The 19,190-nt window shown below is 32.4% G+C and overlaps 1 protein-coding gene across 5 annotated transcripts in view; it reads right to left on the bottom strand.

Moving 5' to 3' along the window:
* Nucleotides 1-19,190, bottom strand: part of CHD9 (chromodomain helicase DNA binding protein 9) — a 150,157-nt gene that overhangs the window by 59,712 nt on the left and 71,255 nt on the right. For 4 of the 5 annotated variants that reach the window (XM_081031658.1, XM_081031659.1, XM_081031660.1 and 1 more), the window contains 10 exons: nucleotides 17,509-17,623; nucleotides 13,752-13,898; nucleotides 12,567-12,635; nucleotides 12,428-12,483; nucleotides 11,671-11,788; nucleotides 9,768-9,854; nucleotides 9,429-9,566; nucleotides 7,377-7,498; nucleotides 4,061-4,304; nucleotides 113-289 (listed from right to left, as the gene is read on the bottom strand). In XM_081031658.1, coding sequence (XP_080887784.1) covers nucleotides 113-289; nucleotides 4,061-4,304; nucleotides 7,377-7,498; nucleotides 9,429-9,566; nucleotides 9,768-9,854; nucleotides 11,671-11,788; nucleotides 12,428-12,483; nucleotides 12,567-12,635; nucleotides 13,752-13,898; nucleotides 17,509-17,623 — 1,273 coding nt within the window. Of the gene's footprint in view, nucleotides 1-112; nucleotides 290-4,060; nucleotides 4,305-7,376; nucleotides 7,499-9,428; nucleotides 9,567-9,767; nucleotides 9,855-11,670; nucleotides 11,789-12,427; nucleotides 12,484-12,566; nucleotides 12,636-13,751; nucleotides 13,899-16,733; nucleotides 16,792-17,508; nucleotides 17,624-19,190 lie in introns of all 5 variants that reach the window. The other variant, XM_081031662.1, reaches the window with a different exon arrangement.

The raw sequence follows: 19,190 nt of genomic DNA, 5'->3' as shown, positions 1-19,190 counted from the left end.
CAATACTCTAAAATTTAAAAAGGCATAAGTTTTTACCATTATCTCTGATGATCTAAGCTTTTAACCATGTAGCTAAGAAGCTAAATTAAGTCATAATAATGATGTTACTTACCAGATTCATGAGTTTCAGACCTTCTAGAAGTTTACAATTTTTATTTTTTAATCTATGTGCTTCATCAATGATCACACATCGCCATTCAATTGCATTAAGTTCTCCACAGCCTCCAAGAATCATTTCAAAAGTGGTGATGATGGCTTGGAATCTGTAAGCTCCTCGAATGATACGCCCCTAGAAATTTATTATCAAATACAGTAATTTGCTAGAATATCTTGATCATAAGTTTTACTTCGTATCAAATAGCATAAAAATAAATCTAATGACATCTGCTAAAAGTCATTCCACTGAAATTTTATATATACAGACACTTCCTTAAAATAAAGTTTAGTATTAAAACTGTAATAGGTCACTGTGTTTTAAGAATGTTATTAAAAATTATGCCAACACAATTATGTAATTTATAATTATACCCAAATAAGTATCCCTTAATAAAATGTTGTATAATTTTTAAGAGTTCTGATAACAATTCTAGGGCAATGAATAAGTGACCATTACCCAATGTGGCCAATGAAATTTCAGTATTAATGTTTATTACTTACATCTATAAGTCCACACATATTAATGACAAATAAGTAGTTAATATCAAAATTAGCCACTCGAGTCATTTATTCAGCAAATATTTATTGAGTGTCTATGTGCCAGACCTTGTTCTAGCTGATGGAGATACAGCAGTAAACAGACAAAAATAATTATCCAAGTGGGACTTACAATCCAGTGATGTGAATGTAGGACATAGGCATTAAGGAAAAAAGAAAAAAACACAAAAAATTAAAACAAACAAAAACCCAAAAAAAAACGAAATTGGAAATTGGTAAAGGCCGTGGAATAAAATAAACAGTGATGTGGAAATTATGGGGTCAGAGGTGACCACTGCAATTTTATAGAGTGGCTGAGAGACCATTACTGAGAAGTGACATTTGAGCAAAGTCCTGAAAATGAGGGAGGAAGCCATGTTACTGATATCTAGAGAGCTACAGAAGAAAGCGTTTTTGTCAGAAATGGCAAGTGTGAAGACCCTAACGCAGGAGTATCTTTGGCAGGATTCAGATCATGGCAAGAAAGCCAGAGCGCTGACATCCAGTGAGCATGGAGGGAAGGAGGCTGTACGTGTAAGGACTTTGGCTTTTACTCTGAGCAAAGAGCTACTGGAAGGTCTTGAGACAAAAAGTGTCACGATTTGACAAGAGTCCCTTTTGGCTGCTGTGGTAAGAAGAGTCTGAAATGGCCCAAGGATATAGAGAGAGACCAAGTAAGAGGCTGTCATAGGAATCGAAGCAAGAGATCATCACTGAAGGTCATGAGAAGTGCTCAATTCTGGATATATTTTGAAAACAGAGCTACAGGATTTGCTAATGGATAGGAGTGCAATGAGATAAAGAGAGAATTCAAGTTTGTCTCTAAGGTTTTTAACTTAACAACTAGAAGTTGGTGCTGCTATTTACTACAGTGAGGAAATTCTGGATTTTGCTTTCGGATAGGTTATGTCTGAACATCTCAGACATCCAAGTGAAGTAGTTGAACAGGCATTTGGACATGACTCTGAAATTCAGAAAAGAGGTTAGAATTGGTGACAGAGATTTTGGACTTTCCAGTAGCACAGATGGTACTTAAGTTGTGCGACTGAATGAACTCTCTGATGAAATAATTATAGATATAAAAGAATCTGAAGGCTGACACCTGGGTTAACCCCACGTTCAGATACAGAAAAGATGAGAAGGGACCAGTAGAGGGGGCTTCAGAAGACACAGCTGGTACTATAGGACAATATGCAAACCTGGAATCCAAGTGAAGAGAATGTTTAAATGGACTGGAAACTATAAACTATTAGGAATTAGGAGAAATGAAAGATAGTGTGTTATGATTTAGGTTTTAATTCAGATTATCTTAGACTAATTCACACTGATTGCATGTACTGGCACTAAGTTGAACAACAGCTCCAATAGAATATTATTAAAATAGGTAAAGTATAAGGCTATATAGTATTTATACAGCTCTAAAACCTGAGCTTTAATGTACACAGTTAAATTGGTGTCACATTAAGAACAAGGGCTCTTAATTAAAAATGAGCTGGGTTTATTAAACTCAGTTTTCTTTGTGATTTTGGGGGGAACTATGTAATTTGTTTTTAGCTCAGTTTCTTCATTTGTAACTGGGAGTAATGTTATTACCTATTTACAAGGTTGGCGTTACAAAGATTAAGTGAAATATTATATGTAAGCTGTTCAGAGTAATGCCTGGCACATGGTAAATACTCAATAAATGTTTGTGGTTATTAGTGTTATTATCTCTGTTACTTTTCGTGGGCAATTCAGCACAATTTTATTACTACTGTGATTCAAGCTATTTAGTAACTTGAAAAAAAGCAGAAGTTAAATATTCATTTAACTTATATTAAAATATACTTAAAAGAGATCATGAAAGTCATTTCTATGTTTAAAGTATAGACCTATTTGTTTCATTGAGATATCTTTATCTTTTGGAATTTTAAACCCCTCAGATAATATTTTCCAAGAATGTATAACAGTTACCATAAACATATAATATTTAACATATAATACTCTAAGAATACAACACATCCAGAATCTTCCAGCATTGTGGCTATCATATTCATACCAAATTCATGAGAAATACTAAAATTGTAACCTGTTACAATCTCAAAATATTTTAATTGCACCTTCTGTGAAAACTGATATTTAACTCATTTATATGATACCATGCAGCTCTAAAACTGTACATCTATATGATTAATAATAACAGAACATTATGGAAGGAAATCAAACTATAACATAAGATGTCACAGGCTCCAAAGATACAAAGATGCTAGTTTTCAATAGAACTGAGAAATAATTAAAGGATTTGTAGATGCTTAATTTCATGGAAATGTAATTGTTTCAACCACAAAAGGAGGAGAAAATGAGGTGAAAGGCACAAACACAGTTATAATTGGGAGGCAAAAGTAGAAGGCTACGCATATTGCCTTACTTCAACCTATATCACATCACATGGCCTGGCCATATATTATAACAATCCATATAAAAACAGAAGAATTGTTGAAAGAAAAATATTAAGGTGCTACTGAGGTAGACGTAGACTGCCAGGTGATAAACCCTTTTCAGTTAAAAAGTACAATTTTGTGTAAAATGTGTTTTCATTGATTTTGATTCTTATTTCTTAATAAAAGTTTTTACATAAAGAGCCATATTACCACTTAAAACTTGGCATTTCATGTCTTCTAGTCTTAACTTTCTGTCAGACAATTCTTTCTTATAATTCCATCTCTTAAATTTATGATCTGTGTATGGAGCAGAAAAATAGGAAATCTCTTCCTAATGAGTACATGGCCAAACTAAAATTAAAAATATTCCTCTAAGATACATGGGAGAAGAAAACCATAAAATCACCACAGTACTGCAATAACCAATCCAAAGGTGAAAAGATACAGAGGTATGCTTGCATCTATATATAAAACAAACCAAAATTTTCAAAATGTCTAAGATCAAAATCCAGTGAACACAAAAGAGAACCTATGGCTTCACATCAATAAGCACTTTTAAACTCATGGTGTTCACTGGAGATTTAATTTTTAAAAATGGTGGGGGAAAAACTGGAAGAAGAACAAAGAGACCATCATAATTCTAAATTTAATGTCATTTTAAAACAAGTAAAACAATCGTTCTAGTTTAAAAATTAAAGATACAAATTTGTACATTTGTATAAATCACCAAATTTATACTGAACTAGAGCACCAACTTGACTACTATTGTCACTGTTCCCTTTAGCTACTAAAATTTATTGTAAAATAAATATGATGAATAGAGAGACTTAAGTAAGATCTAAGTAGGCAATGAAAATCTACCCTAAATTTGAAAGTCATTAATCTGTAATGCTCGTCTTGTTCAAACCTGATAATTCAACAAACAAACAAAACGACCAAGAACACACCTGTGAGTCCCTGAAGTACATCTCATATTGCTGTATCATCTGTCTGCTAATCAGGCTCCCATGATAAACCACAACATTAATATCAGTCCATGTACGAAATTCTCTCTCCCAGTTTGCAATAGTAGAAAGTGGAGCAATAATCAGGAAAGGTCCTCTTATACCAGTCAGAAGGATTTCGTAGAGGAATGTAATTGATTGAATGGTTTTGCCAAGACCCATTTCATCTGCTAAAATGCAGTTTCGTCTGAAATAAACAAATATATTATCCAAGCATACATTGGGTTTTTCTATATACTACAATGTTTTCAAAGATATATATACAAAAATAATTAAAGGTCAAGTTAAAACACTTGCATTCATAAAAATGTAAAAGTTGCTGAAACACAGAGTAGGCTTATGATTAGTTTTATTATAATCCTGCAAAAGGAAAACTACAGATTTTTGTAGCTCCAAAATAAAGATACCACCCATTAGATGTTTGATTTTTTAAAGAGTAAAATGGCAAGAGCAAGGCAAACTAAATACTTTCTTTAGGAAGCATTTTATTAAATACCTTCTGTATCTCAGGGACAGTATGAGAAGATGGGATACAAAAGAAATAGAGCATGTTCTCTAGTTTCCAGGGGCTTGTATCTATTAGAGAAGCCAGCCTTGCAAATAAATAATAAACAGTCATGCAATGTGCTACTAGGCATTGATTTTCAACTTTGGCTGTGCATTAGAAGAGCCTACAAAGCTTGAAAGAGGTAGAAACCTGGGGCCCTCCCCTATCCATTCTGATTCAATGTGTATGGAACAGAATAAAAACAGCTGTAATTTTTAAAGAAGATCCATAGATGATTATGATATACACCCAGTTAGACTCACCAGTATTAAGTTTATTGAGAGGAGTAAGTGCCAAACTCTGGCTAGAAGAGATTCAAGACAAGAAGACCACCAGGAGATCAGTGTTTGACAGAGAACACAACAAAGGAACAGAAGTGTCCAGAACCTGATCCACTAGGAGACCACAAGGTGTTTAATATGGTTTTTGAGAGAAGGGTAAAGGGAGGGGATAATACTAAGAAGCAGGAGGCATAAATACAGAAGGTTAGACATCATTCTAATATGCACTGGACGTCACTGAAACACTTTTTTTCAAAACCTGGTTAGATTAGGTTTGTATTTTGGAGTTTACTCTAGCGCCGTTGTGGACATTAGGTGAGGTGACTAGAACTTGGAACACTAATTGGGAAAGTAGTGATACTGCAGGAAAGAAGGGGTGGACACTTGGACCAAGAGACGAGGGACTAAGAGGAGAGAACTGATTCCAACGTTAATTATGAGTTGGAATGGTCGGGACCTAGTGATCAACCAGGTATACAGTGTGAACATGACAGCCAGATTTCAGTTTAGGGGACGAAATGAGTTGTGTTATTCAACTGAGATGCAAAATATGGAGGAAGAATACATTTGGTATGGAGAAAACAAGAAATGATAAGACTGATTTTGCATCTGTTGTGTTTCGAGGATCACTGGTAGACATTAGATAACAGGAGGCAAACAGGAATAAGATGTGGGGTTCACATCCTTTTTGAGACAAAAGTATGAGATCATTCGAATATTACTGATAAGTGAAAGCACAGAGGGGTGTAGAATACGGCTTAGGGAGAACAAATATGTCAGCTGAGAAGAAAAAGACAGAATGTGGGGCAAGAAGGACCAACACTGCAAACATAGGCAGATGAAGAAGGTTCAGCAAAGACTGTTGAAAGGAATTGTCACAGAGGCACTGGAGAGCTAGGAGAGAGTCACATTCCAGAAGCTGTTGGGAGTGAGCATGGGGACAAAGTTTAAAGAAGGAAGGAGAGGCAACTATTACCCGATTCAGCAGACAGCAAATTAGGGCTGAAAAACGTCCTGTGGAGTGGAAAATTAAGAGTTTCAGAGCTCGCGCAGGTAACTCTTCCTAGAAATTTACCGAGGAAGTGACAAAGAGGGATCGAGATAGCTAGAAGGAAAAGGAGAACAAGGAGACATTTTATCCTTTTCTTTATTACTTTTATACATAGGTTAAATCCAAATTTTTTCACAGACTTAAGGGACGGCGCTGGTCTTCAGAGATGGCTTGAAGATATAAGAGCCAAGAATGACAACTGAATGAAGGGAGCTTCTGAGAAGACTGGACGAGATGCATGTTAAGAATTGAGGTGGAAGCACTGGTCTTGGTCCTGGGGAGGGACTTTTGAACTTCTGATACACAGGGGTAGAGGTTAAGAATTACATTTGTAGGCTTGGGTGGCAGGCAAGAATTTAAACGAGTTCATCTACTGGCTGGCCCTAGCCTCCTCTAAGAAGCAGTCACAAAAAGAGTGACAGGGATAGGGTTGTGATAAAGGGCTTGAAGAAAGTGGTATTTAAAACAAGCAATGCAGAAAATGTGAAAGGGTACCAAATGTGAAAGGGTACCAAAGGGAAGAAGAAAAGTATTTTGTTAACTATTTTACCTGGAAGGTTCTCTTGCGGAAAATAATGATTAACATTTACAAATACAAACCAGGGGAAATCCCATACACTGCATGGGATTACAGGTCTCCCTAACTCCATCTGACTGAGTCTTATGATTCACCATTACTAAGTGGAACAACTCAGAAGAATCATGTGAGAAGTAAATATACAAAAAAATTATTTTGAATAAAAGTGTCATCAAATTCAACTATTCTTATTGATAATAGTGCCTTCATCTGCTCTTTTGTATACACTAATAAACTTCTTTCTCAGTCATGGTACCATTTTTACTTCTTTGCAATTATCTTTTCATCTCAATAAAAAAAAAGTAAGATAATATTCCATAAAGCATTTGAACAACTTAAAAAGTAGATAATAAAAGGGGGTAATTTGTTACTAAGTTCTGATATTTTGTATTCAATTCCTTAGCAATTGCTGACAGCCTCCTTCTTTGAAGATTTATGTTAAATAAAAGACTTAATTCTTACAGATATAATTGGTCACACCTTACTAACTAGACTCAATTATTGACAGACAAAAATATAGGTTGATAAGTTGAAAAACATTCTGTAACAGAGATGTTTTATGATGTTAAGAAAGGTATTTCAAATTTAATTATTAATCAAACCACTAACTGTCTTTAATTAGATTGGTATACATTTAAATAAAGCAATTGCAGTCAAAATCCTAAATTATACTTTACATATCTTCCGGAAGTAACATCACTTTCAAAAACAGAGAGTCCATGACAGTTATAGGAAAAGCAGTACGTATTTTACTTAACATATTTTGTCACATACTAACATTTTTTTGTTGACATACTACATACCTATTGTACCAATTGAACAAGAGCCAGTTGAGTCCTTCCAGCTGATATTCCCTGAGTTGATTGCCATTTTTATACTCCCTGGATTGATCTAGTTTTTTCCAAATATTAGAGGGAGGACGATCCTTAGTGGAAAAACAAAGAATGAATGATGTATTTCAAATGTTTTCATTTTCCGTACATCTCATAAACAATACTTTTAAAGTAATCATAGGAACAGAAACATTATATGGCATTAGAATGAAATTTCATAAACATCTAAAGACCAAATTAGTTCTACACAAACTGTTCCAGAAAAATGAAGAGGAAGGCATATGCCTGAACTTATTCAATGAATGATACCAAAATCAGACAAAGACATTACAAGAAAACTACAGACCAATATCACTAATGCACACAGGTGAAAAAATTCACAATAAAATTTTAGCAAATGGAATCTAACAATATATAATAAGAAAGGTAATACCTCATGACCAAGTGGGGTTTTCCCCAGGAATAGAAGGTGGTATAAATTTGAAAATTAATCGATGTTGATCAACAAACTAAAAATCAATAATATAATATTCTCAATAGATGCAGGAAATGGATTTGAAAATCCAACATCTATTTCTAATAGTAACTGTCTTTAAATTTTGAATAGAAGGTAATTTCCACAGCCTGATAAGGTACATCTTTGAAAAGGCCAAAGTTAACATCAGACATCATGGTTGAGACTGAATGCTTTGCTCCCTAAGATCAGAAAAAGATAAGGATGTTCACTGTCACCATTATTCAACACTGTACAGACACACTGCACCATCTCCACCCCAAAAAGAAAATCTTTCCCTATTACAATATCCCTTGATCCACTCCTTCCTGAACTAATAAACACGTTCTTTTTCCTGCTTCAAGGAAAGGAATTTAGAAGTAAAAAAAAAATGGAGATTAGCTGCTGTTCTCTTGGTAATAGACTATGGGTATTATTGGGAGATAAATTAAGAAGACCAGAAAATCAGGAAAATACAAGAAAAAAAAATATTATAAAAACAACAGTCTCTTCCATGCAACAATTAATTAATTTGCTTTTCTTACACCACCTCTCCAAATTTTTCATGGAAGACTGCCTCACTCTTGTGCTAATCCAAAAGTGATCAGTTCCTGTCTTTCCACATATAAACTCCCTCTTAAGTAAAACATTTCTAAGACCAAATTATATTTGAAAGAGGATAGGCCAAAATATTTAATAAAATCGTAAGATGTACCCTCTAAGTGAATTTCTTTTAGTTGGCTCCCTAAACTGGATTGACATGACAACAATCCTGTTTTAGGGAAATGAAAGTAAGAAATAATGTTGTTATTATTAGCAATATCACAACTTGCCATAAACTTCTAGAATTCTAGTTTCTGTGATAGAAAAAAAATCAAAACCTGACTCTATTATTTTTTTTTCTGAACAGGGAAAAGATATGCATGTAATCTATAATAAATCAGTATGCCTAATTTATATATGCCTTTAACAATATTCTATACAAAAAGTTTTAAAAATAAAGCTACTACGGAAGTAGATGTACTATTTAGTTATGGATAAATAAATAACTGGTTTACAGAAAAGAAGGGAAAAGTAAATATAATGTAGATTTTTTTGATAAGAGAATTAATTACTCTAAATAGAGTTAAAACTGATGTATGTGATGTTTTTATACATGAAAAGGAAGTTATTAAATTCAGATATGAGGTAGAAGTGTTCATAACTTTTCTGGAGGGAAATTTGGAAGGAAATACTCATCACAATTTTAGATGCACATATGCTCTGACCAAACAATTAAAATTCTGAATTCTGAATTGTTATAGGAACTTGTACGAGAGCATAATGTTCAATGTAGCACTGCAAAAAACTAGAATATCCACTAATGGAGAAATAGTTAAATTAACATACATATATGATACTACATAGAAATTTTTAAATACAGTATTAATTGTATACAAAAGACTAAATTAAAAATTCAAAGATTACATTAAACCTGCTGAATAAAGAAGCACTAGGATGTTATCAAGTTGTCTAAGATATGTTCTTACCAAATGTCTTGTGTCAGGTCTTAAAGCTTGCAGTTGTTCAAACTCTTCTATTTTTGCAAGATCTACATCTTCTTTTAGTTCCCAGGTACTATCTTCATATGGTAATGAGCACCACTTTACTAAATAGTAAATAACAGGCTGTAAAAAAAATTTATTTTTTTGTTTTACCATCTGGAAAAATAGTTAGAAAGAGTTTAAAGATATTAACCTACATCAATAAAAACTAAAAAAACACGTTTTATTATTCTTAGGTCATTAACTTTTTTAAAAAGTAAGTTTTAGCATTGGAAAGTTTTAGGTTTCTCTTCCTTAAAAATTTTTTTTTTACCAAATATTTACCTCACCAGTATCTTTATCTTCACAAAAAGAGACTTCCAACACTCTGTCTACTTCAACGTAGTCTGGGTTAAATGGTTCTTCTTCCATCTAAAATTAATAAGTAACGTAATATTTGACAAAGAAGTAGAAAGACAAAATTAACTAGCTATCCATTATAAGACAAATACATTAAGTTTGATTTCAATTAAATTTCCAATAAATGGAACATTTACTTTCTAATTTCCCAAAGATATTTAGGACGTCTATATTATGAATCACCATGTTATACACAATAAAACCAACCAAACAGCATAAAAAAAGAAGGTACTCCAGACAAATAAGTTACTCTACAAGACAGGTTCTTTAGAAGTGTCCTAAAAGCTGTCTCTGTACCATTCTTTTGCTACCTTCCGCAGGTCCAAGAGTTGAAGACCACCAATCACCCCAATGCAGGCCCATCTCTCAGTTGTATCAAACACTCTTTCTTGTGCTCAAGAACCTACCTAAATGAATTACAAACTCTGTGTTTCAGCTACCCCAAACTCAACTGCACTCATTTACTCTTCAACCTTTACTTCTTCCAGGATTGATGGTAACACAGAATTCCCTCTACGCTCTACTTCCAGTTATAAAAGCCAGAAATGGAGGTGCCATCTTAGATTTCTTCTCTTTTAATAATAATAATTATCTAATAAGTCATCAATTTGTACAGATGCTACTTAACTATAACTCAAATTGGTTACCCCTCCTCCTTCTCACTACTTCATCACTTCTTACGTGTAGAATGTACTACTGAAATGGGTATCATGTACCTCCAGATATGACTCACTGAGAATACAGCATCATTTTTGTGACATTCTTTTAAAAATCTGCACGACCTGAATTATGAGAAAATACCACACAACCCCAAATTTAGGGACATGATACAAAACAAACCACCCTAAACTCTTTCAAAAAATGTCAAGTAATAAAAAACAAAATAAGACCGATTAAAGGCTATGACAACTAAATGCAGTATGTAATGCTGGATTGGATTTCGGGACCGGAATAAGCATACACACAATTTTTGCTATAAAAACGTTAGTGGAACAATTAGTGAAATATGATTAAAGTCTGTAGATAAGAAAACAGTACTGCATCAGCATCAATTATACTTTATTTATATATAAAAAAACTTTATTATATAAGAGAATGTTTTTAGAAAATAAAGCATTTGCAACTTACTTTCAAATGGTTTAGAAAAAATGTATGTGCATGGCAAAGGCTCACAGAAGGAGAATGAGTGTGAATGATAAAGCAAAAATGGTCAATTGTTAACAATTAGGTAATCTAGTTAAATATATGTGGGAATTGTACGATTTTTGCAACTTACTGTTTGAAATAAAAAGTCTAAAAATTTTTCAATTAAAAAAATTTAGATGAATCTAAACTGCTCCAAAAAAAATCTATTAAAAGAAAAGCATTTTAGAGCATGAAAAAACAGATTATTTAGTAAAGCCTAGAAAGGTAAATGAATTTTTCCAACAATATTCTGTTCACACATATAAAACTGGTATTGAAAATATACAATATATTTCATATACTGAAAAATATTATTTTCCATTTAGTTGCTATATTACCATTTCTACCACTTGACTAACTTTGTTGATAAAATTCTGAGATATTAACATACTCACATTCAACTCTTAAGTACTGAAATAAATGCTATTTAAAAATAAAGGATTTATCTACCAGTCTGAATTATCAGTGTTTCTGTTTCAGGAAGTTCCCAATCTAAATCTGGGAAAAGAAAAATACTGTATGTAGATAGCATTTGTAGTCAAATATCAAAGTTTAAAGCCTAAGAAGTAAAATGAATGAAGTTTTGATAAATAATACATGTATTCAGAGTTCAACACATAATAGTCTCATTTTTTTTTCTTACGTCTGCAAAAAAATGTGCTCTTTGTGCTTGTCTCAATTTGAACCGTTTGATTTTCTGCTGGATCCTTTTATCTTTCAAAAGCTGTTGTTCAGTGGCCCACTCACAGTGAAGATAGGAACTAAAATTTTTATAAAAGCAACATATTAGAATAATATATAAAACCATGTTTTGGTTTATTTAGATTTATTTTTATTCGTCACATACAATACAAAATATTATCTTCCACTTTACAAACAGGTAGTTCATCATTTCATTTAATGTCAGTAGCCACTGTGATAACTTGTATATTCTAAGAAGACTGTAGTCTAAAGTCAGCAATTTGCCATAAACAGAATGGTAAACTGAATCATAACAAGTTGTGATTTATCATTTATTTCTCCATTGTAATAATTTTGTCATGATCAGAAAGCTAATTTGTTTAGAAAACAATGTAATTTTATTTAAAACAGTTTCTTGCACCAAATTATAAGGAAAAAGTTGAATAAAATCTGAAAAGTTCAACAATTAAAATGTAATGTCTAATTTGTAAAAGCGTATTTTATAGAGTCCTGCAATTTGATGTTAATAATTAATGTTTTTTTTAAAAATTTGATTTTAACACGAAAGGTTTTCAGTCTTTTCGTTTTTTGAAAGTTTAAGGTCATGAAATAAACATCTAAAATGCAGATAAAATAAAAATCAATTTATCTTAATATAGTTACATACATTAACTTACACTTAAATCAACATCTATTATTTTTCTAATTGAAATACTTACTAATTCTTGTATTTTACAAAAAATTCTTCTGTATCAATCATCATTCCAGGGGATATCTAAGAAAATAAAATCCGTAATTATGACTTTCACTAGGAATCAACACAATGTAAAGAATCAGATGCAGTGTACCATCACTTACTTCCTTTTTCACCATTCTAGAAGATAATATTTTGTCCACAATTGCAGCATCTTCTTCACTTGGATTTTCCTGGAAGAGGGAGGAAAAATAACGGCACATTCTGAAAATTCCTTTAGTTTCCACTTTGTATGTTTAGGAATACAAGAAAATTAACAAACAATATGTAGCACGTGTACCAGGCACCATGTTAAACGTTAGGAATACAAAAATGGAAAAATAAATGGTTCTTTCTGTCCTCATTATCCGCATCATTATCATAGTGAACACATGCTTTTTAATGTGAAAGGTACTACTCTTAGCACTTTGTGTATCAACTAATTTAATCCTTGCAACGACACTATATGGTAGGTACTGTTTTCAGGTTTGAAAGCTCAGGCATAGAGAAAGTAAGTACCATGTTTCCCCCAAAATAAGACCTAGCCGGACAATCAGCTCTAATGCGTCTTTTAGAACAAAAATTAATGTAAGACCTAGTCTTATTTTACTGTAAGACCCAGTATAGTATAGTATAGTATAGTATAGTATAGTATAGTATAGTATAGTATATATAATACTGGGTCTTAGATTAACTTTTGCTCCAAAAGACGCATTAGAGCTGACTGTCAGGTTAGGTCCTATTTTTGGGGAAACAGAGTACTTGCCCAAGGTAATGTGCCAGATCACTCAGCTAGCAAACAGCAGTTGTTCACAATCCAGATAAGGGAGATTAAAGAATTATACAAAGAAGAAAATGCTATGTAATGACATACGAGGTATTAAAACATGGCATTCAGGCAACTGTGTTCATTAAGCCAGTGGACTGAGTGCTTGTAGAGAAGTGGCAGGAGATAAGGCCAGAAAATCCATACACACAATACTTTGTTATGCTGTGTTAAGAAGGTATCGTTATTTTTGTAAGACTTAGGGAATTACCAGAGTTTTCAGTACAAAGTAGTATTATTGGGCTTGTAACTTAGACTTATTCTGCAGAATGAACAGAGTTTGGAGGAATTTCTGGAATAGCTATTTGGGAAGTGGATGAATCCCTGGCTTTCTGATTTGAATGATTAAAGGTTCTACTACCTACAAAAAGAAATCCAAGAGGAAAAGTTGGAAGAGGTTTTCGGAGGAAATATAAGTAAAGTACTATAAAGAATTTATGTTGGGTTAAAATGTTTTGTTGTCATAATCCCAAATCTGCCTTACCACAAATAATTGTAAAGGCTGTTCACCAGGTAAAGGAGTTGAATTCTTTTTTACTTTCAAAGAGCCTTTAACTTCTTCTTCAGATTGTTTCCCCTCTCCATCTTCTGCATATTTTTTCCTTTTAATTTGTCGATTTGATCTTCTTTTCTGTAATGAACCATAAGGATCATATTTACGGGGCTTATTTTAAAGGAAAGATTTTAAAAATAATTAACTCCAGTGTGGCAGTTTAGTAGTACATTAAATTTTAAAAACTGTACGCAATGTTCATCTTTTCTCATTTTTCCTTTTAATTAAAGGAAGATTATAATTTTTCCTTTTCCACAGGTTTACAATCTTTAGATTTACTTCCTCAAGTTTCAAATAACAAAGATTACTAATACCTTTATTGCCATTCTTTAGAAATAGTTAAGAATGAAAAAATTTTATTTAACTATTTCACAGCTTGCGCAAAATACAGTTTATTAGTAATTAGTAATTGCTTTATTACTTTTCTTTAGAAACTATTATTAACAAGAGTAAAAAGGTATATGCTTTATTTAACTATTTGACACCTTGGACAACACATTTTAAACTATTTTAAACTATTAAAACTTACACAGTTTTTGCCCCAAACCTAAACAGTGTGTCAGATGAATACTGGTTAAATAATTAATCAGAGGCATAAAACTAAAAGAAATTAAATAATACTTGCCACAAAACCCATGAATTTGCATTTTAAACAGAATAAAACAAAAATAACACAAATGGTTTTTTAAAATACACAAAATAATAAAGTATAAAATCTATGAAAGAATTAGTGAATGAAGGAGGAACCAGTGTTTTACTACTTTTACTACCTTTCCTTAAAAATAAAGAACATCACTATCACAAAAACAGAACTAAGTCTTTAAAAGTAATACATGTAGCAACATAATTTATAAATAATCTAAGTAATTTTAAATCAGGTATCAAATACACAAGGCTTTACTTACCTCCCTAAATATCTAATATTTGATGTTCCCACTATGAAAACAAACTCTCACATTGGTTTGAAAATCCCAAAGGACTTAGGTTTGCTTTTTTTCACTTCTCTAAAACCTCATGTGTGGAAGCATTTCAGCCAACTACTCTATTGCTCAAGATTTGGTAAACCTACCCCTTCTTCCTTTTTCTATTCCATTTTCTTTTGTATATTCAGTAACTCCCAGGACATCTCCCCAAAATGCAACCAGCAAGTAGACAATGTGTTCAACTTGGTAGATCTTTCATACTTGCATAGCCATGACAAAAATGGCTGACTCAGGAATGGTGTGGGGACAAACTTGTTATTTGCATCCAGGAAGGTTGCAGTGGCCTTTAACGGGCCTCTGCCTCTTTCTATTGAGACCAATGGAATGTTGAGAGAAAGAAAGGAACTAATATGGTAAACAAGTTCAGTCAAGTGCAATAGACAACTCCATGCCTCATTTAGGATGAGTCATCAACTCCTGGCCAAGAAGACACTTACATTTCAAAACTCAAGGAAGGTACCACTTTTGTTAATATCTGGAAACAGGAAAGTGGCATATAAAAATTATAATAAAAGGACTTATAGAAACCCAATTTTCCCACATCCCGTTGTGAAAGATATAAAATATGTCTTTTTCCCTGGGGGGAAAAAATCTAAGGCACTTTGATTTAATAGTAGGCTAAAGGAATGTTTAGATTTCTATTATGGGCATCATACAGTGCTTCTTAATATTCAAGACTAGTTTCAATTAATAACCAACAGTGACATTTATTATTCTAACAATAACATGTATTAACAATACTATGTCTCACTAGGCACAAATCTAAATAATGAAGTTTTGAGAATAATTCAGTATACTTTTAGAACGTTCTGTTATGCATTAATGTTTCCTTTCTAGTAATTTACGCTTCTATTGCTAGTTTGAAATGCCTCACTTAGTCTTTAGTAAATAGTAAATGAGTGGCTGAAAGAATCCTTTGAACTCAGAAAAGTGCACATGCAGGAAATTCTTCACAAGACACAGTGAAGACCAATGACTGTAAACTGCTCTCTAATCCTATGAAGAATATTCATCTAAAAGACTTGGTTATAGCCGATTTTATCATAAATTACATTCCACTAGATTATATAGTTACATATCAGGCATATCCAAACAAGGTGTCACTCTCATCAATTATCTTTCTCTGTCATACAATAGCTCTACTACTTTATAAAATAAACTAATTTGATGCCCACTTTTTTGGCTTATTTAATTTTTCTGGCTTTCTTCCTCCATGATGTTTTTCAAAGCACAATTTAAAAGTGACAAATTCTTTCCTCAAATTTCTTCTTTCTAGCTTTTTTCTTATGTCTTAAAGGCTTTAGCACATAAGAGGTCAGAAATATGTTTTTAAATACTAATACTTCATTATGATATATTATTAGTTTCCTATAATAATCTTAATACAATCTGCTGCAGAGGCTTTAAAATAGTTTAAGTCTAAATATAGTCAGACTACTGAAGTATTCTCTATTAAGATAAAAGGTGAAAAATTACATGTCATATTCATTTTTAGATTTCTATCTGACTCCAAACCTTAAATTACTTTTCAAGCCTTCAAATCTTGACAATCAATTGTAGTTGAAAGTTAATGTGGACCCTTCTATCATTTATATAACGAGACATTTAAATATATCAATAATACAGATTTATAAGTGTTTATTAGAAAATATTTCCTTTCTCCCCCATTTATTTTTTTATGTTACAGCAAGACCTATCAAAGCAAACTAATACTATAGTGAAAGGTATGGAAGAAATGTATGTTAACCTATACTACAATTTCATTGTTTGGTGATTACATAATGGAAAAATGGCCAGCATTATTCTAGTAAAAATTAAACTAAATGTTCTCATGTTGAATAAGTTAATCATAAGTTTCCCTAAGTTAAGGATAACATATAAAGAAAAAGCCAGGCCATATAATATTAGGAGCTTCAGTCACTGCCCTTACCTCAACTCTTGCAGCAGCCCAGGAGCCTTGAGCCACTACTCTCCCATTGGATAAGAAGCTGCATAAGGAAGAAGAAAGGCCATTCAGGGGCTTTCTGGCCCCATAATTCAACAACTGCCACCACCCCTTCGGCCGATATTTGTACTTTAATTATTAGAGAGCAGAGGGTGGCCTGAATTATTATGACCTTCACTATATATATATACATATATATATATAATGTATTTTTTTAACTTCTCAAGGTTATTTTGTATAGTCATCTATTCAAAAAGAAGGGGAAAATACACAGTATTTTTGTCTACGTTAGGGGATTATTAATATAAATGGTTATCTTTTACTTTGACAGAAGCAGACCAAAGGAATTATCTCTAGGAATGATTAAATCCATTTGCTTTATCATTTGCAGGAGATTTAAAAAATAAGTATGTCCATCATTAAATTCATCCCAAAGCATTCTTTAAGTACAGGGTATCACTAGATATTTCTTTCTCCGTGCCAAAAGCCAGCAGGGACTTTGGATTGTTACTTAACCTCTCTGGGCTTTTGTTTCGTTATTTGACAAATGAGGGGTTTGAGAGGATATATAAGTTTCCTCCCAGATCTAACATTGTAAGATACATAATACTGCTAAGAGTATATTGTAGTGTCATATAAGTTCTACTTTGCAATAAAATATGTTTTGACAAAACTATAATACAAATATCCATAAAGCAATATTATGCTATCTGAACAATTCTACCAGTGTGTCAGCTCTCAAAAAACATTTACTACTTACTTGAGAGTCTTCCTCTCTGCATGTATGCTGTGCCATCTGCTGATCCACATCGGATATGTCATCTGAAGATTCGTTCTTTCTTTTTTGTTTCTTACCCAATGTAATAATGAGTTTACTGTTTCAAGGGGAAAAGAGTAAACAGTAAGATCTCATTGCATTTTTGGTCAAATTAAGATTGCCATGATAAACTTTTCACTTGAATGTTCAATCAAAGATGATAATTATCATGAAATCCATAATGTCGTTTTCAAGACAAAAACTGTATTCTAATGGAGCAAATACCAATTAACATTATAGTTAATATACTTGTATATCAAGTTCTATCACTTTTTCTAAGACTCAAAATTATTTTTTTATAGGAAAAATATCAGGCAATGTAACTGTAATAATTAAGGTAACTACCTTATTTTCTTGTAGATTTGAAATGAAGGACTTTTTTCCTTCTCCCTTACTAAATTCAAATTCCATTTAATATCCTTAAATCCCACCTACTCCCTAAAAGCCTCTACTTCTTTCTCCTCTATACTAATTTCTCCCTTACTTAAAACACTTTAACAATTAATTGTTCTTTAATTATTTCATTTATGTTAGGGCTTATCTTAGATGCACTCTATGTTCCTAAAGAGTAAGAACTTTCTTTTATTTATTTTTTTATATTCCTACAATTTGCTTGCCTGTCCCTTTTATACGTGTGTTAAAATTTACACACACATGAAATACAAATGTATAAAATGAAAATGGGTTTTTGATTTATTTTTTTCCTGAACAGAGGTAGCAGTACGGAGCTCCCACATTTTCTTATCTGATTTAACAGATGAGAAGGCATGATCTTAAAGTACCATATTAATCACACTATGCTAATTGCTAATCAGGAAAATTCTATTTTAGATATCTGTATTCCAAACATAAATAACTCCTCAAATACTTTCAGATATATCAGAAGTTTTCAACAATTATTTCCTAATGTGAAAGAATTTGGAGGTTAAAGGCATACACTTTGAAATCATAGAGTCAAAGATTTGAAACCTGAGTCCACTGTTTACCTATCTGTGAGACGCTGGGAAAATTACCTGATCTCTTTTCACCTTAGTTTCCTTGCCTGGAAAATAGGGATATTTTAACAGCTACCTCTATTGTTGTTGAGAATTAAGTGGGATGATGTATGTTACCTCTTAGCAAAGTCTTAACACATGGTAATGGCTCAACTAATGGTTACTGCATCTACCGTGCTTCCCCGAAAATAAGACCTGGCCGGACAATCAGCTCTAATGCGTCTTCTGGAGCAAAAATTAATATAAGACCCAGAATTATATTATATTACATTACATTATATTATATAAGACCCGGTCTTATTTTACTATGATATAGTAATATAATATATAATATAATGTAATATAGTAAAATAAAACCGGGTCTTATATTAATTTTTGCTCCAAAAGACGCATTAGAGCTGATTGTCCGACTAGGTCTTATCTTTGGGGAAACACTGTAATTATTATATGCTAGGCATTATCCTTGGTTCTAGGATTTGAACATAAAGTAGACATAGTTCCTAACCTTGAAGTATCGTTGTTAGAATATGATCACAGTGAAAATGCTAAAATGGAACTTAGCACTCACTGGATGTAATGTGAACAAAAGGAAGAAGTGAAGACTAAAGGGGGCTTTACAGAAAAGGTAAA

Source organism: Rhinolophus hipposideros (genome assembly GCF_964194185.1).
Source record: "Rhinolophus hipposideros genome assembly, chromosome: 21".
In the NCBI taxonomy this organism is placed as follows: domain Eukaryota; kingdom Metazoa; phylum Chordata; class Mammalia; order Chiroptera; family Rhinolophidae; genus Rhinolophus; species Rhinolophus hipposideros.
This window is presented reverse-complemented; position numbering and strand designations above follow the sequence as displayed.